The following is a 26,310-nucleotide window of genomic DNA, read 5'->3' on the forward strand; positions in this document are numbered from 1 at the left end:
GCCCAGAGAACCTATACCAAGTTCTCCAGGTGATTCCTAGGCCAGCCAGAGTTTGAGAACCACTGCTTTCTGCCGTACCATGTTGCTGGACAGTTGGCTGGCTACTTAATTCTTCTACCTACTACTTTGGCACAGTTTAGAGAGACATAAAGAGAGTTGCAACTCTGGATTGTGTCTTTGGATTCTATGACCAGGGAAAGTAATAAAAATAAATGTTTCTTTCTCTTTTTGAGACCTTTCCATATTTATCTTTGTTTCCTCCACCATTTTTTCATGTATTTTTCCATTGTCTTCTTTTTTTCACCCCGCCATCCTTGAACTCTGGGCAGCTGTCATGGGAGTTTAGAACTTCTGGGTTCTCAGAAATACTCACCCAGGGGGATGGATGGACCACGAGAAACCCCATCCTCTACATGTTTTGTCTGAAGTTGGCCCAGCAATTAGTTGTTTACCTCTAAGGCTCAGCCCAAACGGCATTTCCTGGGTGACCCTGCCTTGACTGAGTCTCGTTTCCTTTTTTCCGGGAGCTGTCATGGACACATACCCCATACCTTCACCGACACTTTTCTCATGGGGTACTGCACCAGATGTTTATTCATTTATTTATTTTTGTTGATTTTTTTGAGACAGAGAGAGAGTGAGAGCATGAGTGGGAGACAGAGAGGGAGAAGAAAGCTCTCCACTGAGCAGGGAACCTGACGCAGGGTTCAATCCCAGGACCCTGGGATCAGGACCCAAGCCAAAGGCAGCCACTCAACCCACTGAGCCACTCAGGCCCCCCTGTACCAGATATTTAAGTGCCTGACCCTCCTGTGACAGGTGCCTTTTGAGGCACTATCTTTGTACCTTTTTCCTCTGTACTTTGTCCATCTGTCTTGCACACAGTAGGTATAATGATTTCTGAATGAAGGAAATGAATGCAATGAATCTGGGCTTCAACATTCACGTAATGGGTTTACTCTCCATGATACAGGGGTAGGGCTGTATATGTATGTGCAGAGGCACAGGCAGTGGTACAGAGAGAGAGAGAGAGAGAGAGAGAGAGAGAGAAAAATAAGCCCAGGGAGGCAGTACGGTTTGAACATCGCAGCAGCCAACCAGTCCAAATCCAGGTGAAGAGGTGGGAGAGAGGGGTGAGCATTTCCTGCTGGTCAAGGCATTGTTAACCTTACAAATAAAACTACCAGTTATTTTACCAGCAGAAAATGGGTTTATTTGAGAGTAACAGAATTGCAATCCACACAACAAGCAAGCTTCAACAAAACCATAGGCAAGTCCAGCAAACAAAACAGAGCAATGTTATTTTATGAAGGAGGAGGAAATCGGGGAGGATTGTTTTGAATAAAAGTCCACTGGAGACAAGCCGGAGGAGTTCAGGTTGATGACAGTTGGTCATTGGCTGAGGTGCAGGGATGGACCATTTCTTGTAGGAGATGCAATGTACATCTTTCCCTGTTGGCACCTGTAGTTGATGATTCTTTCCTGCTGAGGTTCTTCTGTTAGAGATCTGTAATTGACAATTCTGGTAGTTGACATTGAGCCATAAGTCTCCCCCTACCAGCCTCGCTTTCTAGCACCCTGAGCCCACTTTAGTCAGTTTCCCTTTATTACTTTTCACCATATAAAGTGTTACAACCACTTTGGAAATACTAGATAAAAATTCTATTAGGAGAGGGGCACGTGGGTGGCTCAGTGAGTTAAGTGGCTGCTTTTGGCTCAAGTCATGATCTCAGGTCCTACGATCTAGTCCCATATCGTGTTGGGCTCCAGCACCCACTCCCCATGTGTGAATGCATCCTCTTTCATTAATTAATTAATTAATTAAATCTTAAAAAAAATCCTACTGGGAGAGTTATTCTGCCCATATCCTCCTGTATCCTGTTTCTGTTTCTGCATGGTCAAGTTTCACCCTATGGGGAATGGGGACAGGGGAAACAGAGACCTGAGGAGTTCAAGATTTGACTCAGTTCAAGATTTGAGCACAAGATTTCTTCTTTTCTTTAATTTATGTTTATTCAACAGACAGAGGATGTGTTGGTTTTTTTTTCTTTTTTTCTCTTTCTTTCTTTCTTTCTTTTTTTTTTTTTTTTTTTTTGAGAGAGAGACAGCCAGGATCAGGGGCATAGGAGGGGCAAAGGACAGAGAATCCCAAGCAGGCTCCACTTCCAGCATGGAGCTCAATGCGGGACTCGATTCCATGACATGGACAACATGACCTGAACTGAAATCAAGGGTCGAAAGCTTAACAGACTGAACCACCTAGGTACCCCGAGCACAAGATTGTTTCTAACTCAACAACTTATGTATAACTCCTAGCCTTGGGAAACTTTACTGTAGTAAATGTATTCCCTATTGCCTTGAATCAACTTCTAAAAAATTATTGTTCATTGTTATTATTATTATTAAAGTAGTATACACTCACATAAATTATTTCTAAAAAACAGAAAAGTGGATAGGGCCATTCATAATTCCATCACCCAGAGAAAACCATAATTGATATTTCTTAGTAATTTTTTCCTTTGCAATTGGGAAGAAAACATTACTGAGTGATTTAATTGAAGTATTATCTAAAATTTTCAATATTTTATATATGTTTAAAATGTATGAAGTACAGGGTGCCTGGGTGGCTCAGTGGGTTAAGTGTCTGCTTTCCACTCAGTTCATGATTGCAGGGTCCTGAGATCGAGTCCTGCTTCTCCCTCTGCCTCTGCTGCTCCCCCTGGTTGTACTCTTTCTCTCTGTCAAATAAATAAATCTTTAAAAAACCAAAATGTATGAAGTGCTATGGGAATGTGCAGTGTTACATCGGACTTCTAAAATTCTTGATAGCAGGAGAGTGTGCATAATTCAACAAAACAAAAGCTGCTTGCTCTGTGGTTTAGTTGAAGTCAGAGAGTAGTCTCAGTCATTTCATAATTTGAAAGTATACATTTTTAAAAAGATTTTATTTATTTATTTGACAGAGAGAGATCACAGGTAGGCAGAGCCACAGGTGGCGGGGTTTGGGGAAGCAGGCTTCCCACTGAGCAGAGATGCCGGGCTTGATCCCAGGACCCAGGATCACGATCCATGCCGAAAGCAGAGGCTTTAACCCACTGAGCTACCCAGGCACCCCTGAAAGTTTATATATTTTAACTGAAAATATTGTTAAGTGACCATTTGGTCTAAATGTTTTCCTCTTTACAAAGTGTATTTTTCTTGGGATGTCTGGGTGGCTCAGTTGGTTAAGTGTCTTACTTTCAATCTTGGCTCAGGTCTTGGTCTTGGGGTTGTGAGTTCAGGCCCCATGTTGGGTTCTGCACTGGGCATGAAGTCTTTAAAAAAAAGTGTATTTTTTCTAAAGGTAAATAATTTGTTCTTATCTATAGAGTGGCATGTCAAAATCATCATAGTTATATTCATTTTGACATTAAATGTCCATAAACATTATGCAATTTGGCAAGCAAATCTGACAGTCCTAGGTCCCTCAAATGTTTTGCAGATTAATAATGATAACTTTGCTCTTCATCAGCCTAGTTGACTATATCCTGAATTCAGAGCTGTGCAATGGCTGTTGGACATACCTTTAGGTAAATTTATTTTTTGTAGCAACTGAAAATTAAAAAAAAAAAGACAAAGGCAGTAGTTTCCACTTCACTGAAAATAAAAGAATATTTATCTTAAGAGTAGTACTCATTATACTTTATATTATTCTACTTAGATGGCAAGCTATTATTAATAGGAAGCAAAGTGCTATTCACAGCACATGTTCCAGGGTCATCATTAACTGTGCAAGACTAGTGGTTTTGTAGCCTTTCAGACATATGTTCCAATTTGGCTTGGTTATCCCTGCTATTTTCTAAGCTAGCTTGCTCAATATATTTTAGGATGTAGGGCTCACACCAAAAAGATATTTCTTATTTGGAATTGTCAGGTTCATGTTATATCAGTAAAACTTAACATTTTCAAATTTCATAATAATAACAGTAGAGCCTACACATTAAATTATCTTATATATAGCTCATTTTCAATATAAATTCAAGCATTTGGGGACATTACCATAGGACATATTTCTTGGTTCTATATCTTGAAAGATATGTTTCATACAGACTGGAAAAGGGCTGTAAAACAAAAGAAACTAAAAGAAGTTCTAACTATCCCTCTTACTATTCAAATTGTACTCATAGTCCTAGCTGATGCAGTGAGAGCAGAAAGAAGGAATAAAACTGTTATTATTTGCTGATAATACAACTGTTTAGTTCCAAAAGCCAAGGGATTCTGACTTATTAACTCTAATAACTGATTTTTTAGAACTAGTAAGGGAGTTTAGTAAGGAAAGAATAAATGTCCAACATACAAAAACCAATGCCCTTTCTATAGGTCAGTCATAATCAGTTGAGAAATGTGACATCAAGATTCTGTGCACAGCAACAAAAAAAACCTAATAAAATGCCGAGGAATAGGGGCACCTGCGTGGCTCAGTCGGTTAAACATCTGCCTTCTGCTCAGTTCATTATCCCCTAGTCCTGGGATCTAGTTGGGGTAGGGCTCCCTGTTCAGGAGGGAATTTGCTTCTCCGTCTCCCTTTGCCTCTCCCCCCCTACCCAGTTTGTGCTCTCTCTCTCAAATAAATAAAATCTTTAAAATAAAATCTAGGAATAAATCCAAAAATAGAAACATGCAAGGCACGTAATGAAACAATTATAAAAGCATTAAAGAAGTAAATTCTAAGTAGAGAGCTATGTATATCATTTTTCAGGTTGCACTGCCTAAATATTACATAGATGTCAATTATGTATAAATAATGAAATCCCAACAGAAGTCCCAAAGGACTTTCAGGGAACTTCTCAAGCTGATTTTAAAATTCAGCTGAATCCCAGAACCTAGAATAGTGCTCTGCACATAGTAGAGGTGTACTAAATGTGTGGTGAAAGGGGTGCCTGGGTGGCTCAGTTGGTTGAGCATCCAACTCTTGATTTTGGCTCAGGTCATGATCTCAGGATGGAATTAAGCCCTGGGTCAGGCTCTGTGCTAAGTGAGGATTCTGCTTCTCTCTCTCTCTCTCTGTCCCTCCCTGCACTCACTCTCTCTCAAATAAATAAATCTTGAAAAATGAATAAATAAATGTGGGTGATTAAATAATGAGTGAATGAACAGGTTCAATAACTACCTATATGCAAATGACTCATATATTTGCATTTCTACCCTAAAGTCATTCTCTGAGTTCCTGACCTGTATATCGAATTGTCTCCTTACTCTTTTCACTTGATTAGCAAGAAACCAATTTAGACTCATTATGTTCAAAACATAATGTATTATCCCTCTTGCAAATCCTTTCCTCTACCAGTCATCAAGATGGGTAAACTAAAAGCAGGGCATTATCTCTAACCATCCAACTGTCCATTTGTGATTATCTAAATCATCACAAATCCCACTGAGTCTATCTGCTGAATTTTTCTTGAGTCCATCTGTGTCTCTCATCTATAGTGCCACCACCATCTGCCATAATTTCTTCCCCATTCTGGTGAATAACTTCTTAACTAGTTTCTTCTCCTCAAACTCAGTACTTTTCCCTTTGCTGCTTTCCTACCTCAAAACAATGTCATAATTGTCATTGCTTTTAGGATTAATTCCAAGCTCTTCATCATGGCTTACAGAGTTTGGCCCAGCCTGGTCTTCCATAACATTTGCCCTTCCTTCTAAGCTTTGGCAACAGTGATCTTTCAACTTTTGAAACACATGATGTTTCCTCCTGCCACAGGGCCTTTGTATATGCTATTCTTTCTGCCTAGAATCATCTCATTTCTTCCTTATCCTAATTAACTCTACTTCTTAAGATCTAATTGCAATCTTCTTTTTCTTAGGTAAAATCCTCCTGATTCCCATTATACTCTTATATCACTCTGCTACATAACTCAAATTAAATTTACCCTTATGTGGCTGATTTTAAGACTTTAAGCTCAATCAGAACAGGGGCAATGTCTTTTTGTACTTGCTATGGGGTCCCTAGCTATGGTGCTAGGTCATGAATAAATGAATAGAAAAATGAGACTAGACAGACAGATATGTGCACAATGGCTTGACATGGTCAGCAAACAATAGCTCTTCATTAAGAGGATGAGGAGAAACTTAATCCATTTCTAAGTGAGTAAGAATCATGGCTCAGAAGACCAACTGCAAGTGCTTTATATTTAATTTCCCATTTTGAAATTGTTTCTATAGAAGAGGCCCAATATTTATGTCAATGCCTTGCAATGAAAATAAACCAGAAAGGATTCAGATATGAGAAGAGAGATTCATCCTTGCAGATAATCAAGATTTAATTTATAATAAAAAATGATGAAGATATTTCTTACAATGCTCATAAAAAGCAAAAAGAATATTTAAACAAGAACTTGAATTAATCTGTGTTGTAAAGACTTTCGTTCCATGTGCCATAAATATAAAGATAAAATTTTCCATTATACATCATCATGTAAGAATAGCCTAATTTAATAAGATGTTCATGCATGGTAAATTCCTAAGTAAAATAAATAAGAATGGCCGATAGTTTATATTGAAAAACTGATAGAAAAAATTTTGTTTTAGTTTTAAAACGTTCTTTAATTTTGATGAGTAACTTGAGAATTTTCAAGTTGCTTATATAATCGTAGATTCATACTTATTTCACACATATTTATTCATTTCTTGTAGCCCCAAACAATTTTTAATAGGAGTAAAGAGTTGCAAAAATAGCAGTTTTGATAATACTTTAAGCACTATTGAGATCAAATGTTAGTAATTTGTTGACACAAATTAAATGTATTTTTCTTAGTTTCAAGGAATATTTAATTCCTTTGCAATGAAATCACTACTCCATACTCATAGATATATCTGATACACTGATGAAAAGTAAAATGTAGTACATTTCTCTATGTTACTAGGGAACGAAGACTGTCCGGGAGGTTTAATAAATATGCCCATTGTGTAGTCCCTGACATAACCCAAGAAAATTATAAGATTATACCCAATTAAGTTACTAAACCCATATGAAGACTTCTAAATTAAGCAAATGATTGAATATCCTTGTAACCACTCCAACCAAGTTTATAAATTTGTAATTTTGCCTTATCTCAATTGAAACTTTAAAACATTCTTTTATTAATGGGTTTTGACAAATGTATAATGACATGTATCTACCAGTGCAATATCGTACCAAGTAGTTTCACTGCTCTAAAATCCACGTACTTTACCTATTTATCCCTCCCAGTCTCTTGCAACCATTCATTTGAGTTTCCTCTGTTATCTGTTCATGGCTTGGAAGTTCATTTCTTTTTATCACTGAATATATATTCTCTTGTCCTTCATCTATTGAAGGACATCTTGGACCCGTGCAATATTTTTTGTTCCCCCTTAGGTGAGACAGGACAGCTGGAGAGGGCTGGAGGTGTGTATTTCCCTTTCTCCCTGGAAGGACATAGGGGACTGGAGATTTTCTCTTCACTCAGGTAGGTGTGCCTCTGATAATATCCCACCCAGAGGGTCTGATAAAACAGACTGAAAATCAGTTCATGAAACCTAGTTTAGAATGGAGTCAGGAGGTCAGCAGGGGGAGCTCTCCCAGCCTGCTACAGCTTGTCAATCGCAGGAAGAGCTGTACCTTCCGAGTCAATTCTACTTCAGGGCTACTTTACTATCCCGGGAGGAGGAAGAAGGGTTGTTTTCTTCCCCTGGCAACAGCCCAGCCAATGAGAGTTGTCACAACTCAGCCAATGAAAAGCCATTATACTTCAAACTCGGAGTTTACTCCAACGGCCTTTTTGTTTATGACAGTCTTTGCAATTTCTCCTTCCTGTATAAAACACCATTCCTTTGCTTTGTTCTGCTTCCTTGCCTGTGATTTTGCCTGGTTTTGGTACGTGGCTCACATGTCCCAGAAGAATGTAATTCTTCACTATTTCCACTAGCCCACTTGCTAGTAAAATAACTGGCAATTTTATTTTTAAGGTTATCAGGCATTGGTAAATTAATTTCTCCTGAGGGCAGGGCTTGTTAAGAAGAATGGTTTCCACGTGGTTCCTTTTCCCCTGTGCCTGTTGAAAACACAAGGGGATTTTTCTTCGATATTCAATGTTAGTACCGAGTAGAGCTCTGGAATGGGGCGAGGGTTAAAACCCACGGAAGGGTGACTTCCCCTATGACTCGGTCCACCTGTAGCTTTTTTGTTTGTTTTTATTATTTTTTTTTTATATTTTTTTAAAGATTTTATTTATTTGACAGAGAGATCACAAATAGGCAGAGACAGGCAGAGAGAGAGAGAGGGAAGCAGGCTCCCCGCTGAGAAGAGAGCCTGATGCGGGGCTCGATCCCAGGACCTTGAGCCGAAGGTGGAGGTTTAACCTACTGAACCACCCAGGTGCCGCCCCCCCTCACCACGGCCCCCCCGCCCCGAGTTTTTATTTCTCAGACTTGTCCTTATTTGAGGGGACAGCAATTCATTAATAACACTTCCAGTTCTCCCACTTTGGCACTCATTCCCGCGGTGGTTTCTGATTGTGGGTTTCTCCTCTGATAAACTGTGATTCTCTGTATCTGTCTCCAGTTTTGGGAGTAGCTGTTTGCCCTGTGACCTTACTTCTCTGATGGACTGTGATACTGATGATTTATACTAAGAAATATATTTGGTCTCTGTCCCATGTCTGGTATGGAGCTCTTAAAACCCTTGTTTTCTAAGCGATGAGAGGTAAGGTGTCTTTTGTTATGTTAATGGCGTGGCTTTTGGACTCTACCTCAGGATGGAAGCTGATTGCCCGGAGAACCAACCAAAAATTTAGGTGTGGAACTTTCAGTCCCCTCTCTGACATATGGGCTGGAGAAAGGAGCTGAAGATTGAATCACTCATTTCCAGTCGATGATTTAATCAGTCATGCCTAATGTAATGAAGCCTCCATAAAAGCCTTCTGGGTTAGTGAGCATATGGATTTGGGGATAGTAGTAACTCAGAATATTGAAGCTCTGGGCCATTACCCTATACCTTACCCTATGCATCTCTTCTGTCTGGCTGTTCCTGAGTTACATGTTTTTATAATAAGCTGGTGACCTAAGAAATTCTTTGAGTTCTGTGAGCTGTTGTAGCAAATTAAATGAACCCAAGGAGGGATCACTGGAATCTTTGTTCTGTAGCTGGTAGGTCAGAAGCAAGGTGATATCCTGGTTTTGCCAATGGCATCTGAAGTTGAATGGGTCATGGTGGGGAGGGGGCAGTCATCTAGAACTGAACTCTTCAGCTTTGCAATCTGATGCTTTTTTGTTTTTTTGTGAGCCTTCTGTTTGACAATTTATTCTCAGAACCTAGAACGGTGCCCGGAGCCTAAATAGCTGTTGAAATGAGCATTAAAATGAAGAGACTTTTTTTTTTTTCTGGTTTGTCAAGGTCACACATCCCAGCATACGATGGTCACCTTATATGGAGGGACTGGAAGGGAGGTCAGTCGGCACAGAGTACAGAAGGTATAACTGTGGCAGACACGTGTTCCCATGGTGGAGCTTGGCTCTTCCATCACGGTTTGCAGCCTGGATGGGGGCAAATCAGCACACCCCCATCTGGTCCAAGGAGAACTGGAGGAGAACGTTGTAGCCCTCACAACAGCTTGATTTCAGAGTTCTAAGCCTCCAGAACAGTGAGAAGATGAATTTGTGTTGTTGTAGGCCACCAAGTTTGTGGTAATTGATTACGACTGCCCTAGTCAAGTCATACAGAGCCCATGTCACGGATGTTTTGTCACAGGGTTAGATGGCAAAAGGCAGAGACAGGAGTTTATCTAGTGTTTTACATTCTTCATACTTCATAGGTGTTTTACTGCTGTTTATGCATTATAAATCAATAGAAGTGTACCAAACTGTACCATTAAAAGCTTGGGCCTGTGGAGCTAGTTAGAAAACTGAGACCATGAAAAAAGGCAATGCATTTGCTTTAAAAATGTACCTCTTTGATGTGTACATATTTTTAATAATGTGTATGAAAAAATAAATATAAATATCTATGTGAAAGACGAACTTACTTATAGAAACCATGGAAGGCCTATTAAGAAAAATTTGACTACAGAAGGAAGACATTGGCCAATAATGTTTACAAAGTGTTTATCTCATTAATAATTTAAAAAATGCAGATTACTAAAAGGAGTCCATTTTCAGCTATTAAATTGGCAAAAAAATAACGAGTGTTGGCCAAAGTTCAGGAAAATGGGCAGTTCCACACACTGTGGTCAGAGTATGTTGATGCAACATTTCTGGAACACTTAATAATGAAGACAATGTACATTGATGGTCTTTCCGTTTTAAATAAATACTTGGGCCCAGAAATCTTAATTGTTTATTTATCCTGAGAAAATAATCAGAATATGGGAAAAGGATATATACAAGATGTTCACTGAGGTTTTGCTTATACTGGTACAAAAATTAAAACAGCCTGAAAATCTCATTGACTAAATTATGGTAGAATCTCTACAATAGAAATTTCCTTAGGAATTAAAAATGCTGTAGTAGTAGGATATGTAGTGATTGTACCTGTTTATGATGTTCGTACATCGTACTAGGTAAAAGGAACAGATTATAAAACAACATACTACATGATCACATTTTGGAAAAGTATATATACGAAACGAACTGAAAAGATGCACAGGAAATGTAAACAGTGGTTATTTCTGGGTAGTAGGGTGACATTGGATTTTATTTTCCTTGTGTGTATGTGTCTTGCATACTTTCCTAATTTTCTATTACCACATAATGTTTATGAATAATTTGAATGATTATGAAATAATTTTATGCAATTGCTTTTTAAGAAAGAAAAAGAGTATTTAAAAAATATCTCACGGGCTAGGTGATCAGCTCCATGAGGTCAGGGACTGTGAACAAATCTTTTTTTTTAAAACCTCTAATACCACCGACTGTTTTATCTGGCAAACAAAAAGATGTTAATTAATACTTCTCAAAATGAAATCGTAACATGTCAAACAAAAGCGACAGGGCTAAAATAGGAAGTTCATTATAAATATTTTCTCAGTGTGATTTTTTTTAAGATTTTTATTTATTTGACAGACAGAGACATAGAGAGCACCAGCAGGGAGAGCAGGAGTGGGAGAAGCCGACTCCCATCCCCACTGAACAGGAAGCCCGATGTAGGACTCAAGCCTGGGATCCTGGGATCCTGACCTGAGCTGACTGAACCATCCAGGTGCCCTCAGTGTGATTTCTTAATAGGTAATTATCAAGTTATTTCATTTCCCTCTAAAGTCACCATTTATTGCAGGTAATGGCATAGCACATACCTGATTTTCGGGGGCTGCGGCCTGTTCTGTGAGTGTTACTATAGCCTTAATAATGAAGTATATAAATTTTCTTGCAATCTAAAGATACAGGCTTACATTGGGTTTAGATAGAATTTAAATTCAACTTTTGTAGGTAAGGGTCAAAAATTTCCAAGGATTATGGGATACCGTAGCTGCTAAGTGGAAACATTTAACTACATGATACAAAAAATGATAAAGATACCAGAGGTTCACACTTGCCTTTTTCCTCCAGATTAAGAGATAGATTTATTTAGACAGCTGAAATAGGACCGCGTAAGAGATGTTTTGTCTCCTTGGCTGTTGCCCCCAAGATTATCAGAAAGGAAGGAATAAGCTAACTAATTGCACGTTTGACAGGGCCTGCATACAGGGCCTGTAAGAGACTTTTGTACAGGATGCTCTTACATAATAACCTGCATAGTTTATGTGACTGTAGACAATATTACTTTAAAGTTGTCCAAAGAACTGTTCACCATTGTGATGAATACAGGATATGATGGATCTGACAGAAGTATTTAAGTTTTCTCTACTATCATGTGAATGCCTAACTAGCTTTGATTATACAAACTAAGTGAGCTCAAGGACACAAGGATAATAAAAGATACTAATAATATGTAATTTACATATCTTGGGTAAAATACTTCACTGTTATGGTTGATTTACACTATCTAATAATAATGTAAAGATTTTTAAAATATAGTACACATGGAAGAATTAAGGAATGGGATGTTTATAAGACCAAATAAGTATGTTGACTTAAAAGACTCTTTTCATTTGCTTTACTTTTCCAATTTTCTCTTTGCTGCCAAAATCCTAACCTCTTTTGATTAATAAGATGCTAATCCCGTTGGACACTTATGGCTCAATAAACTTGAATGTTGCCTGTCCTGTAAGTACCATAAAAGTGAGCCGCTGTCACTGACTTCTTTCTCTTGTGCATTACTCTCCCTTTCCTTTTCTGTAACTATCAGGTTCCTGTTCTGTCTCCTGAGGAACGTCGTAATGCAATATTTAGACCTCAGTTTTATTTTAAGTCACGAAGCAGTGCCTGAGGCTTAACTTGGTTGCTGTTTTTTCTTGTCATTTATTTCTGTCAAAATGAGTTTCTCTGAAATTATTTTCGTCAAGAATTTTCATTTCAGGGTGCCTGCGTGGTGCAGTCGGTTAAGCATCTGACTCTTGATTTCAGCTCAGTTGATGGCCTCAGGGCGGTGGGATTCAGCTGTGTGTCAGCTCGACACTCAGTGAAGAGTCTGCTTGGGATTCTCCCTCTCCCCTCACCTTGCTCACTTGTGCTCTCTCTAAATAAAATCTTAAAAAAAAAAAAACTTTTATCTCTTGTTTTACCATCTGAGTTTAAATGATGATTTCGTTGAACAATTAAGGAAGTGGGTTTTTTTAAAAATTACTTTCAGTATTTTCTACTAAGGATTGTACACAACTTTGGGAAATGACTTTATGAGAGTATTTCAGATTTATGACATATTAAAAAATGAGAGCACTGATGTTTCACCAAGGTATGTAACTGAATTTTATGGCAAAGCTAAAAATGACAGAGCTAATGGCTGTCATGGGAAGTAGACACTCAGCCTCTAAGGTCAATTAGAGAGACTGACTGTGGTGTCCCTTTGTAGAGTAACTTGGAAATGCAGTAAAAAGCCAAAGAGACCCAGGAGAATTATACTTCCATGTGACATGCTTTCTTAATCAATCTATTTTCTTTTCTTTTTTTTTCTTTTCTTTCTTTCTCTCTCTTTTAAGATTTTATTTACTTATTAGGGTGAGGGAGAATAGGGAGAGGGAGAATCTGAAGCTGACTCCACACTGAGCAGAGCCTCTCTCACAAGTGTGAGGTCATGACCTGAGCTGAGTCCTAGAGTCGGATACTTAACCGGCTGAGCCACCCATGTGACAGGCTTTTGTATGTGATGTAAAAACCCCACAGTGAACATGTATGATAAAGAACACTGACTTCATGTTTGGAGGGGTGGTGGAAATGCAGAGGCATGGTATCAAGAATGCTTTTTACCATTGTGTGACCGAGTTTTCAGTATGTAATTATAAATAAGCGTTTGTTCCTGCCTTTATTATGTCTATTGATGCGTAACAAATTACATCCAAAACTTGATTAAAGATTTATTACCTTTCAGATTTTGTGGGTCAGGAATCAATCCGGGAGTAATTTAGCTAGGTTCTCTGCTTCAGGGCTTCTTGAGGGACTGCAGTGGTGGGGGCTACTTTTGAGGCTCAGCTAAGGAGGCTATGCTTCTAAAATCACTCTTGTGGTTGTCAGTAGGAGTCAGTTCCTTGTGGGCTGTTGGCTGGAAGTCTTTCTCAGTCTCTTGCTATGTGGGCCTCTCGATAGCTAGTTTCCAACCTGGCAGGTGGTCCCCATCAGGGTGAGTGAGTGAGAGATCCAGAGAAGACCATCTTTTTACAATGTGACATCAGATCACTTCTGCTGTATACACATTAAAAGCCAATCATTATGTCCCATGCACACCCTAAGGATGCATTACTGGGAAATGAGATCAGGGAGCCTTCTTAGAGGTTGCCCATAAGCATGCAAAATACATTCCCATACTCCCCATTTTCCCAGAAGTCTCATTGCATTACAATATCAGCTTGGAGTCTGGAATCTTATCACTGGAACGAGGTCAGGGTGGGTGAGGCTTCTCTTTAAATACAGCTTCTGGACCTCCTCTCCATCGGTAGACCCAAGAAGCTAATGGGACAAGTCATCTGCCTACCACGCCCAACATACAATAATAAAGCAGGCATAGGAGTACTGCAGTAAGACATTCCTGTTCACAAGGGGGGGAATGGAGACTCAGAGGAGTCTCTACATCCAGCACCTTGGGAGGGGAGGGGATTATGCAAGGGTGTGAAAACCAGGAGTGAGGGAGGAGGTCACTGGTGGCCATCTTATAGGCTGCCTACCACATTGCCCTTCTATTTGACTCTAATAATAAAAGAAGTAAGGTTTAAGAGCAGTTATTTTATGAAGCATGGAGTGCAGCTGAGTTTTCAATATATATTGCATTCCTTGTGAGTTTGTATTGGATTTTTTTTCTTTGGCTCTGGGTAAAAATTCTTTTGCATTACAAGAATATTGGAGGAAATTGCTTAAAAATTCTATCTTTTTCTATCATGGCTATACACATCGTTTAATTTTCCTAAAATTTTCTTATTTATTTATTTTTATATATTTTTAAGATTTTATTTATTTATTTGAGAGTGAGAGAGAGTGTGAGAGAGCATGAGAAAGGGGAGGGTCAGAGGGAGAAGCAGACTCCCTGCCAAGCAGGGAGTCCGATGTGGGACTCGATCCCGGGACTCCAGGATCAGGACTGAGCCAAAGGCAGTCGCTTAACCAACTGAGCCACCCAGGTGCCCTTCCTAACATTTTCAAAACATTTTCCTAAGGTTTAATACAGCATCTGCTATAGCTCCATATGTATTCTTCAAGCTGCATTCTGTATTTCTTCTTCAATTTATCTATACATTGATTGCATTTGCATAACATTCAAATTACATTCTTTGATGAAACATCAGTGTCTCTACTTTGACTATGAGAGCTGTTTTGGTTTCTTCTTTACACTACTGAGTGAACTAGAGAAATAACTTTTCCACTTCTTTTCTCTATCTGCTTTGTTACTATGTAAGTAATTTTTTCCCCTAACCACACATTTCTTCAAAATAACACAAATGAAGAACTGTGATAAAAACTAAAAATTATAGGTAGGTCAGGTTCGAAATCAGTTACTTAACCCTTGAATGATAGGGCCTCAGGTAAAGAACATCGAAATTTTACTAGATGTGTAGTTTGAGCACTTCTCTTGATTGAGTAATATATATGAGGGGCTTTGTGATACTCTGGAATCTAATTTTACACTTTAAACATGTTTAATAACTACTAAAAAGTATACTAAGTATATCCAAACCAGAGCATAGATTAGTAATTTTTTTTTATAAATTAGGAAATTTTTAAATTTCTGCAGATTGTTGAGTGATGGCATAATAACAATAAAAATTCATAACATACAGTGGCATCCTATGGAAACCCTAAGATACTCTAATATCTTTAATAATAATGCTTCATATTTTTAATATTTTATGGTATTTCTACTTAAGAATCATACTTTTCCCCCATATGTAAGTATCTCTGTAATTTTATGAATAATCTATCCAGATAAGCAGAATATGGGGAGAGAAAAAAATACACTCAATATTTTTCTTAACTGACACCTGACTAGGTTTTTTGTTTGTCTATAATATAAACATGCTGTGCTATCAGTTTTTATCCTCAATGACATATGAAAGATCTAAAATCAAATTGGCTGTCTCCACAGCCACCTGCAGGCCACTAAGCTTAGCAGTGAAACAGTCCAAGGTCAGGTTGTTGGATGAGCCTATAGCTTCATGTGGAAGGCAGGTTTGTGGTGCAACGGGATGCTGAGTAGTCTTCAAGAACGACCAGCAGAGTTCTTCCTGGCTATTGCATAGCCCACAGCCACATCTTGAAAGCAAATCTGGCCAGTTAACAACAGAGGGAGACTCTGCCTGACTGGACCAACAGTGTCCATACTTCATGTCGGTAAGAACTTCACCTCCATCATGTTCTAAAGAGCCAGCGACAGATTCTAATGCACGGCAGAATGCTTCAGTGAGTAGCTGAAGTTCTGTTTGAGTACATCCATCGTCTCTGAGAATGCTTTCTGTCTCGTTACAAGTCTAAAGAGTAATAAAACCATTGAAAACACATACAGAGCAATATTACAAAGATGTTTCTCAAAAATAAAATACTTGATCAGACCCTTATCATCAAGTTACTATTTATGTTCAGTTTCCTTAGGGGTTCAGCAAAATGCTAATAGCCAAGTATGGATCAGCTGGCCAGGCTATTATTCGTTAATTGGAATAGTATTATAGTATAAATAAAGTATAAATATATGCTAGTCATGGTATCAGAATAAACCCCATCATCAGCTTTCTCTGAATGACTGCCCAGTTGTGCTCTCTCAATATATGATGGACAAGACATAATGCATATATCAAAGGTTTTTATACACACAGGAGGAGGTTCCTGAAGGCTAATATCCAAGTGAAATCCTTATTTATAGTTGGCAAAGTGTTTGAGATTTGTTTAAAATTAGAACACGCATAATTATTAAGACAAAAGCCATTTAGGGACATGTGTAATTTTCATGTCAATGTTTTAAAAATAAATAGTTCTCTTTTAATTAAGGAAAAGGTAATATAATTTTAAACATGTTTTTTGGTTTCACCATTCTGAAAAAGTTTCTCCTGGGGCACCTGGGTGGCTCAGTCAGTTAAGCATTATGGCTCAGGTCATAATCTCAGTGTTCTGGGATTAAGCCCCACATAGAGCTCTTTGGTCAGCAGGGAGTCAGCTTTTCCCTCTGTATTCTCTTTTTCTCTCTCTCAAATAAATAAATGGAGTATTTAAAAATAAAAATAAATAAAATAAAAATAAGTTTCTCCTAGCAATTTCATGATAGAAAAAGTAACATCTTAGCAAGTTAATAACTGAATGATAGTTAAAAACCATATCCAAACTATTCCAAAGCAGTGGTTGCTTTTTTTTTCTGCCCAGGAGGTGTGAACCAGATGAGACCATCTATACTGTATGTTCTTTTCCCATATTTTCAATGCTGTATTGTTTCTTCAAAATCCTACTCAAAAAACAGTCCTCCTCCAAAAAACTTTTCCAGTTAACTTAATTCTATTTGCAGACTACATTATTGGCATTCAGCGTCAATACATAGACACTGATTTTGGTTTTCATAATGTATATTCTGATAACTTTTCATGAATGGGCTTTATCATCAAACAGATTTTAAATCATTTTGGGAAACAGGGTTTCTGTTTCCTTCTGTGAAAAAACGTTTACTTTTTCTCTAATCCTAGTCAGTCACTGGAAGCTCTGCAGTCTCTCTCTCTTTTTCATTTTTAAAGTTAAGTGTAGGGCTTGAAATCACAACTCTGAGATCAAGACCTGAGCTGAGGTTAAGGGTCAGATGCTCAACTGACTGAGCCACTCAGATGCCCCCTATAGTCTCTTTGGGAACAATCCAAAGAATCAACTGTAAATATCTGGAAAACACATACCTTTTTGTATCCATTTTCAAATAAAGTAGGTCAGTATTTATGAAATAATTAATCAGAACTATAATGCACTGAATATACCTATTATCAGGATATAGTTTCCTACATGAATAAAAAACATTCTATTTGATAGAACTTATAAATAGATACCAATTTAAAATTATAATACAATCTAATACTTGGAATGCATTATTAAATGAAACTAAGTCTTCTCTTGATAGTCCTGAAGGTACTGAAGTATTTTGTAGAATCTTAACACTTTCACTATGACTATCAATTATGATTATACCACAGCAGTTGAAATCTCTAATATAATCTCCATTAACGGAATGCTCATTTCAATATGCAGTATTTCAACAATAGTCAAAGAATGTGGTTATTTGGTGAGAGGACGGATTAACAATAATCATTGTGATAGAGATATTACCTTATATTTGCAAGTGTTATTTTTCTCACGTGTTTTGAAATATAAAATTTGCATGAGACTAGTGGCCCCAGGGTATCATGATTTGGTTTATTATCTCATAAAATAAATGTCGCTGAGAATTCAGATCTTCTGAGCAGGTCCATGTAACCTACCTTGTGTCTGATATATGCTGCCAGATGAGTTTCAGTACAGCCGCCTCCCAACAAAACACATGGTTCCTTGATTGTTAACTGCAAAACGTGCAGTGCGGTTTGACACGTGAGCTAAAGAAGAGACGGATCATCAGAATCAGACATTGCCATCAGGTTCACAAAAAAATATAACCATGTTTTCAAGGGAACTTAGATAGCGGACTAAAAGAGATGGATTTTAATTACAAAAGAACAAAACCTGTGTTGCCAAGTTTGTAACATAACGGATACATTTTGGAATAATAAAGATTAGAGATTAAAGAAAAATATTTTAGCCAGATGTTTTGTTTCCATGAACCAGATTAATAGCATCTCTCTTATGCACTTATCTCTTCAAACTAAGATTCACAAATGGATAGCCTCAAAATAACTGGGTCAGCAAGGTTTGCTGCAAGGTTTAGTATTTCTACTAAAAAAAAAAAATGATTTCAGTCTAAATAAATTAGCTATATACATGCTTTAGAATTTCTTTCAAGTTGCTATGGAATTAATAACAGCTACAACCCAGTAGTAATAGAAAGAAAAACACAAGAAACCTTTCACACTTACCAAGGGTATATCCTTGAGTATATATGAACCTTTAAGTTTGTGATCAATACCCATAGGTTATCACTTCTCTTATAAGTTGCATGTGTTATTGCTGGTAGAAGACAACAAACTCTACCAAGAGGTGGATGATGGGTATGGCTAGGAAGCTCATTTTTTCAGTGAATTATTCATACACGTTAGCATCAAAAAGTTAATTTTCATGTTAATTAATCATGTTAATTGCTAAGAAAAGGTCACATGTCAAGGACCTTTAGATCGTGTGTAGATGCTAGAAATATATTGGTAGCACTCGCCAAGTGTTTTGTAATATCACAGGCAAGTAAATCAGCTTACTTGTGACTTTAATTCTGTCATTTTTGTTGTTTTTGCTTTCTAAATCACCTGGGAAAGTTAGGAAAAACAAAAAACATAGATCACCTCCGTGAAAAAACCTATCGTTTCTGTCCTACTATTCAATCCCAGCGTCAGCCCCTAAATAATGGAATTGAGTCTGTGACCTACCTTCAGCTCATCCCAGGCAGTGTCATTTCTGTTACAGAGCAGCAAGCTGCAGATAGTTGCTTCATTAGGAATTAGATGAAGAAAATGTTTGAAGCCAAATCTTGCTGGGCACAAATCTTTCACACTTCCGTAACTACTAGGAGAGATTGAGCCTAGGGAACCAATAGGTTGTGTTCCTGTTTTTTAAAGTTCAGAAAACACAAAATGTATGAGTAAAGATGGAACATGCAGTCATTTAAAACTGATTCCAAGCCAATAATAAAAGTCCCACACGCATATACCTTAACACATGAAATACAAAATAAATAACAAGATGCTTCTAAGACCTGTAAATTAAGTAGTATTCTGCTATTAAGATGATACAGAAATAAAGCAAAGCAGAGGTTTTTTTGGTTTACAGACTTCTTTGAACATCTGTTAGGAGCTATTTTGTACTCTCCAGAAAAAGACACACAAAAATGTGCATCCTTTTTCTGGGAGCTTAAAAAATTTGCAAGAACCCAGAAAATAATCACTGAACGATTAAACTTCTTTGACCATCCTTCTTTTCTTCTTGAAGCCTCAAAGAATAAGGAGTACCTGAGTAATCTGAAATTTAAGGATTGGAAAAAAAAACCCGAAAACCATCTATTGGATGTGTTACTTCACCTGGACGCAGCAGACAATCTGTTGTAGTGAGAGGATCTTGCTCTACTGCTTATGAGCTGCTGGACATGAAGCAAGTCACTCATACCATTTAACTTTTCAGGGTGGGCCTCCCCATAGGGAGATAAAGCAAATCAAATGTTCAATGCTCTGTACACCATGACAAGCTTCAAACACACCAGCGGCCCATGCCCAATAACCCCACTACTTAATTCAGACTAATCAAGAGGAGTTTTGTCTGAAAGGGGAAGAAAGGAGATAACGTTAACATAGATACAGTAGGGAGGATGGAAACAGTTTACCTAAGCCACGGGCTTGGTATAGTTGTTTTTTTCCCTTCCTTTTTATCTCAAAAGGTCACTGCTCCCAAGATCCAGGACTAAAGCTCTGGCTATTTATACCATGTTCTAGTTATATGTGGGTAAGCAAGAATTGTGGGGCTATAGAAACCCAGTGCCCAGTTCAAACTATTGTTTCAATGACAAAATCTTTCACCTTTTAATTTTTTTAGAGAGGGAGAGAGTGACTCTTAAGCAGGCTGCATTCCCAGCACCAAGCCTGATGTGGCACTCAATCCCACAACTATGAGATCATGACCTGAGCTGAAATCAAGAGTTGGATGTGGATACTTAACCGACTGAGCCACCCAGTCACTGTTTCACATTTTAAAAACTGTAATACCCAATATTCACAGCTGGAAAAGTCATGAAAAACCAGTAAATATTTAAAACTATGGGTGTGATGTAGAACATCAACAAGGAGTTCCATAGAACTGTTTCTATTATTTCTTAATAATTTTCACTTTGGCAATCATGGGACAGCCTTATAGAAATAGGGCAGTAACCCAGATATTAGGTAGTCCGTACTGGCATACATACTACTATTTGATGATTTATAATAAGACTAAAAATGGTGAACTGTAACAATGGCTTTAAGTCTGATAAACCTAGTAATTGATCAGAATGGAATGACTGATACGTTGTCAGTGCAATCAAAAGGATATTGAAAAGTGGCTCAAATCACGAACTCTTTATATTATCATGTTTCCTTGGCTGTAATAGGTGAATATCAACCTTGGGTCTGATTTCAACTTGTAAAATACAGTGAATTTCTTGTCTGTTACAATTCTGTATCTTACCAAATATTAGTCAATTCAATAAACCTTTTAGAACACCTACTGTGAACTAGGCCTGTTGTCAGTGCTAAAAATAAAAGACAAATCCTGATTCTCAAGGAGCTCAGCTGGAAATATCTGGGATATTTAAAGCTAGCGCGCATGTGTGCACGCACAGATCCACCCACCTACCTACCCCTAATTAGGAATTACTATTTAGGCAGTACAGTAGTGAAGAAGTAGAGAAGTGAAGAAAAGGATATTTTAGTTGCAAAATTACCTTCTGAATATAATGTCATTTCTACTTGTAAAATTCAAGTAGAAGGATTTTGTGTATAAAGTATAAAAGAGTTTAGGATTATGAAGCTGCTAAATTTCTCAATAATCTAAGATATTTGGGGGGGGTTAATGTTTTTAGATTATAACAGACTCTGTAGTCCTTTCTGGGGCTGGAAAATAGAAATTGCCATACAAACACAAATTGTCATAATCACTCAATTTTAAGTAAATGAACATTAATGGATATATTTTTGAGAAGCCAACTTTGCGGGCAGAAATGATACACATGTTGTGAGGTTGGCAGCTTCTAAAATTTTTCAGGATGTTAACAGTGACACACACCAAGAATTTCTCCGCTCAAAAAAGACTATTGATTTATTAACTGTGAGGGGCAAAAGCTGAAGGTGCTTTTTACCTGTCACTTTACTCAGGGGTTCCATCAGAGCCACTCCAACTCTGTCAATGGCAATTACCCGGTGCATACTGAGAAACTGTTTCAAAGATGGGTGTATAACTTTTTGGCACATGACAAGGTCTACATGATCACTAACTAGCTGCCTTCCTAGGTTAAGCAACTGCTCCAGGACTGCATTTTCTAGAGAGACCCCAGAACTGACCACCACAGTTCCTTCTCCAGTATCAGAGAGATCTCCAGATAAAGAAGCACAAAAAAGTGCCACCTTGAAGGTATCTGATTTTTTGATGGGTAAGATCTTCATCAGTTGAACTTCTGACACTTCAATAAGTATTCCAGGGAATACAGTAGAATCTAGAACTCTGTGACCCTTTAAAGGCACAATTATACTCTTTCCTAAAATGAGGTGGTCTTTGGTGTTTTCTGGAATTGTAAGCAAAAAGGCTTTCAGAACCAAAGCACTGATATGGTCTGTTTCCTCTCTGGTGAGCATACAGGCAGGCTTACTTGTTACTATACTGCGCACCAAACAGAGGAGGGTCTGAGGACTGCTAAAGTCAACTGGAATTCGACAACCACAGGACTCAGACTTGAGGTAACTGGTGCAGAGGCGCAAAAGATGCTGGTTTAATTTAATAACAGTGGTGGGTGTCAAGCCTGTTCTCTGAACATTTTCAATCAGATTGCAGCAAAGAATGGCTGTGAATAAGCCACAGTCACTGAAGCACGACACATGATTCTTCGTGGATGTTGTCAGGATCTTTAAAATGGGATGGGTGACGGGAAGGTTAGAGAGCAGGGCTGACGACTGTGAGGTGGTGCACACGCAGCCTCCAAGGCCATTGTGAACCTGCTTCAGCCTCCCCGAAGGGCCATAGCTCGATGTCAGGATTCCTTTCAAGACACAAAGTGTGGCCCTGACTTTCTCACTTGTCAGTGGTTCACTTTTACACAATGATGGCTTTTTAGCTTCTAAACGAGACATCTTACTTTAGGTGGTTAAGTGGTGAAGACAGTTTTTATTTTGTTAACCATATTTTTCTACTTATTGCATTGTCATGGGTCTTGACAACTAGAAAAAAAAATTATTCTTCAGGAATGAAAGTCTTCTGGCTATAAGATTAAATAGCTCCTGGTTTATGAAGCTAATTAGCATGTAATGATTTAATGACATATTAGTAATTTAGTTCCAAATATTTATTTTTACTTCATTCTTTAATACTCTCTTGTTTGCCTGTAGACTGAGATCTTACAGATTGCTTTGCAGCCCTCTGTATAAAGTATGTTCCAAGGTGGACGCCTATGAAAGACACTCCAGCTACGAGGAGCCAGTTCTTTCTAATCCAGCTGATGTTTTTCATCTCCTCTTTCAATGTCAAGCTCAGATTCAAAGATGCTTCTTTCTATAAGAAATAAAGGAAAAAAACATTTTAGAGAAGTAAGTCCAAAACATTTAATAGAATGCAGTTTAGTATTTTGATGCTCTGCTCCCTCTTTAGAAAAAGGAATTACCAACTGGCACAAGTCTCCACAAAATGAGAAATGTAAATCCACTTAGACTAAACAGTCATTCCTTTATTCTTCAATGAATCCCTCCAAGAAAAAGTACTGATATTTGAATGATTTTGGAATGCAGAACAACATAGTTAGAAAGCTTACAGTACAGTTACTTGAATATGATATGCTTCTAGAAAAGAAATGCTATATTATAAAACTCATTATAAAACACTGAGTCTTAAAAAAAAGATCCCAAATGTTTTTATTCTCTTACATCAAGATTTAATGTTTTCTTCCATAACTGGTTTACTTGGAAACCGTAGGTCTGAACAAAGATACACATACATCAAATCCTGCTGGTAAATAATTATGAGTTAAAAGAACTGTTAGTTTCCCTACTATAGACACACTCCGTATTGTGTAGGCCATCTCTAGCTGTATAATTCTGCACAGCATACTGTCAAAACCATGTTTTCAATGTTTGGCTAATTTCAAAGTAATTTTCTATAGTTTTAGTCTGTCAATCAATGATTGTCAGTTTTAATGTCCTACAACTGAATCCTCTCCAAGACTTTGTAAATACAAAAATCAGGGATATGCTATTTGACAAAGAGAAAAATAGCATCTGATTTGTAATTTGACCTCAGAAGGTCTAAATACCATAAAATGTTGTAACAAGTGCACTCGTACTAACTTTCTTAACATGGTTGTAAATAAATAGTGTGCCTTGAGGCACAAAGTCCTAACATGTTAATAATGTGTGGAAAAAATTAAAAACCTCAGGTCATGGATCTTATTTGTTGAGTTTAGGTGCTTTAAAGATAAAAGTTCAGCCAATAATTACTTCCAGGAATATGATAATTATGCTAATTCCTTGGACAGTATTTAGCATAAATAAAACTAAGTGGACCACCAGACTACAGTATGACCTGAAGTAGACTATAGCACAGTGTGATACAGACCAAAAAGGTGATGGAAGATGGAAGATATGCAAAGAACAGGTGAAGAGAGGGAAGGAGTGTTATTAGAAATGTTATTTTGGTTACCACTCCTCTCCAGTTAAAGGACTATAACCATGGCAACTGGGGACCAAATAAAGGGAAAGCAATGATGGCTAGTTTTCTCTCTGCAATAAATCTATAGTCATCTTTTTTTATAAGATGAGGAAAATAATCTTTCATCTTATGCCAGGAACAGCAAGGTAATTAAATATTATTTCAGTGGTTACTTTAGATTCAGCAAAATCTGAGATATATTTAAATGAAACCTTAAGTGCAGTGACTTCCATACTTACTTTACATGTTATAACACACACCCACACAAGCCACAAATTGTAATAGAAATTGTGATCAAGAAAATTATTTCTCCAGTTTAAAAAAAAAAAAGTCTTTTTAAATACATAACAGTGACATGCAACTTTTCAAAAATGGAATGTTAAGCTGGCACCTCTAACAGTCTGTGGTAGTGAGACCAGTAACCACATCTTTTGGCTAATCTCTCTATAAAATGAGAAAGGAAGAAATCATCGAAAGTGCTGGTGACTCCCAAATCATTTTTAGGATGTCAAAACTTGCTGACTTGTGGGTCTAGATCCAGATAAAACAAGGTACAATTGAAAGAAAAGAAATAAACCAAACACTGAGCTGGCTTATAGATATGTTTGGAAGTGTCAGTTTAGACCTATTAAGACTCTTTTTCCTAACACTGTGACCCAGAGTTCCAAAGGCTACCATCACATGAACGACTCTGACTTCCTGGATACACAGGCCCGGCAGATGGTCCTTTGCAGGAATGCTTAACTTAATTAAAATAATAGTAAAACTTACATGACTGTATTCTAAATTTAGATACTCACTGTAAGTTAAGAGTTAAAGAAATACAAACAGTTAAAATTTTCTCTTACCAGGAACCAGGTTTCCTTGGAGAAATGACTGATTCTAGGTCTGAGGCAAGAAATACACAAGATGAACTGAGGAGTTTTTGGCCATAAAATATACTTGAGTCATATCAAAGACCACAGGAAAAAAACAGACACAGGAGTCAACTTGCAGGGCATCCAAGATGGTACAATTTGAGTCTTGAAAATACTGATAGTAATACCCTGAGATAATTCAGATAATTTGCAGACCCATGAATTCATATTGTCATTAAACCCCAAAACCCTCATTGCTGTAAGGGCACTAACTCATTTTTATAAAAACTGGGAGGAAATAAAGCAGTTATCATGCTTTTCCTGATAAATGCACTTTGAGGGATAAATGAATAGCTGATGAGGGGAGTTGAAGGAATGATGCAATTTGAACAGCATCATTTTGCAACCTCTAAGGAAAGGATGGATTGGACCTTTATGGTGGTTGGCAAATTAGAGCCCATCTTGCCACATTCAGGCTGCATCTTGCCCACTGCCTATTTTTTTTTTCTTTAAATATTTTATTTTTATCTGACGGAGAGATCACAAGTAGGCAGAGAGGCAGGCAGAGAGAGAGGGGGAAGCAGTCTCCCCACTGAGCAGAGAGCCTGACACAGGGCTCAATCCTAGGACCATGAGATGAGATCATGACCTGAGCCAAAGGTAGAGGCTTAACCCACTGAACCACCTAGGCACCCCGGCCACTGCCTATTTTTGTAAATGAAGTCTTATTGGCTCATACTTTTGTATTATATATGAATGCTTTTGTGCTACAACAGAAAGTTGAGTAGTTGGAATAGAGGCTCTATGGTCTGCAAAGTGTAAAATATTTACTATCTGGTCATAGGTAGAAAAAAGTTTTCCAATGCCTAGATTAGAACAATGATCATAAATAATTTCTTTAGAGAGGTAGGAGGGCCAAAGGGAGAGGGAGAGAGAGAGTCCCAAGCAGGCTCCATGCCCATCACAGAGCTTGTCACACTGCACAATCCCACGACTCTGAGATCATGACCTGAGCCGAAATCAAGTCAGACACTTAAATGACTGAGCCACCCAGGTGCGTGATTATAAATAAATTTTGTAACAGATTTTATAATGGGGAGATCAGACTGATAATGCACTTCAATCTTAGCAACACTGATAGTGGATCAGACATTAAATGTGAAACAATGTGATTCACTAGGATGTATACCATAGCACATACATGAAGTATTTTTTTTCAAGAAGGAAAAAAACAAAGTAAATCAAAGCAGGCTTTCTGATCTAACTACCAGATGACAGGAGATATGGGAGAGTAAGAAACTTGTTCAGTGACAAAATGAGGACTCAATCAACAAAATTCAGAATA

At 37.7% G+C, this 26,310-nt stretch overlaps 1 protein-coding gene across 3 annotated transcripts; it reads right to left on the bottom strand.

Annotated features, from left to right (window-relative positions):
* Window positions 1–1,188: 1,188 nt before the first annotated feature.
* Window positions 1,189–22,956, bottom strand: MKKS (McKusick-Kaufman syndrome). Of its 3 annotated transcripts, none has more exons than XM_032859183.1 (4): window positions 21,557–22,956; window positions 19,104–19,279; window positions 18,015–18,125; window positions 1,189–1,507 (listed from the first exon to the last, which is right to left on the bottom strand). In XM_032859183.1, exons 1-4 carry the CDS (start codon window positions 22,539–22,541, stop codon window positions 1,256–1,258), a joined length of 1,524 nt encoding a protein of 507 aa, XP_032715074.1. In that variant the 5' UTR covers window positions 22,542–22,956; the 3' UTR covers window positions 1,189–1,255. The 3 variants fall into 3 exon arrangements, with proteins under 3 accessions (XP_032715074.1, XP_032715075.1, XP_032715073.1); XM_032859184.1 differs by lacking the exon at window positions 1,189–1,507 and adding an exon at window positions 15,326–16,040 and having other exon boundaries at window positions 22,064–22,956; XM_032859182.1 differs by lacking the exon at window positions 1,189–1,507 and adding an exon at window positions 15,327–16,040.
* Window positions 22,957–26,310: the final 3,354 nt, after the last annotated feature.

The sequence above is a fragment of the Lontra canadensis genome, unplaced genomic scaffold (assembly GCF_010015895.1).
Source record: "Lontra canadensis isolate GAN:19392208 unplaced genomic scaffold, GSC_riverotter_1.0 scaffold16, whole genome shotgun sequence".
In the NCBI taxonomy this organism is placed as follows: Eukaryota; Metazoa; Chordata; class Mammalia; order Carnivora; family Mustelidae; genus Lontra; species Lontra canadensis.

Excerpts from the sequence above, each read along its gene's own strand:
- MKKS (XM_032859182.1), bottom strand. The coding sequence starts at position 22,541 with ATGTCTCGTTTAGAAGCTAAAAAGCCATCATTGTGTAAAAGTGAACCA. Across the intron at positions 18,126-19,103 it reads CTGCCTGGGATGAGCTGAAG|CTCACGTGTCAAACCGCACT; the intron begins GTAGGTCACAGA and ends TCTCTTCTTTAG. Across the intron at positions 16,041-18,014 it reads CAGCATATATCAGACACAAG|ACTTGTAACGAGACAGAAAG; the intron begins GTAGGTTACATG and ends ATTACTCTTTAG.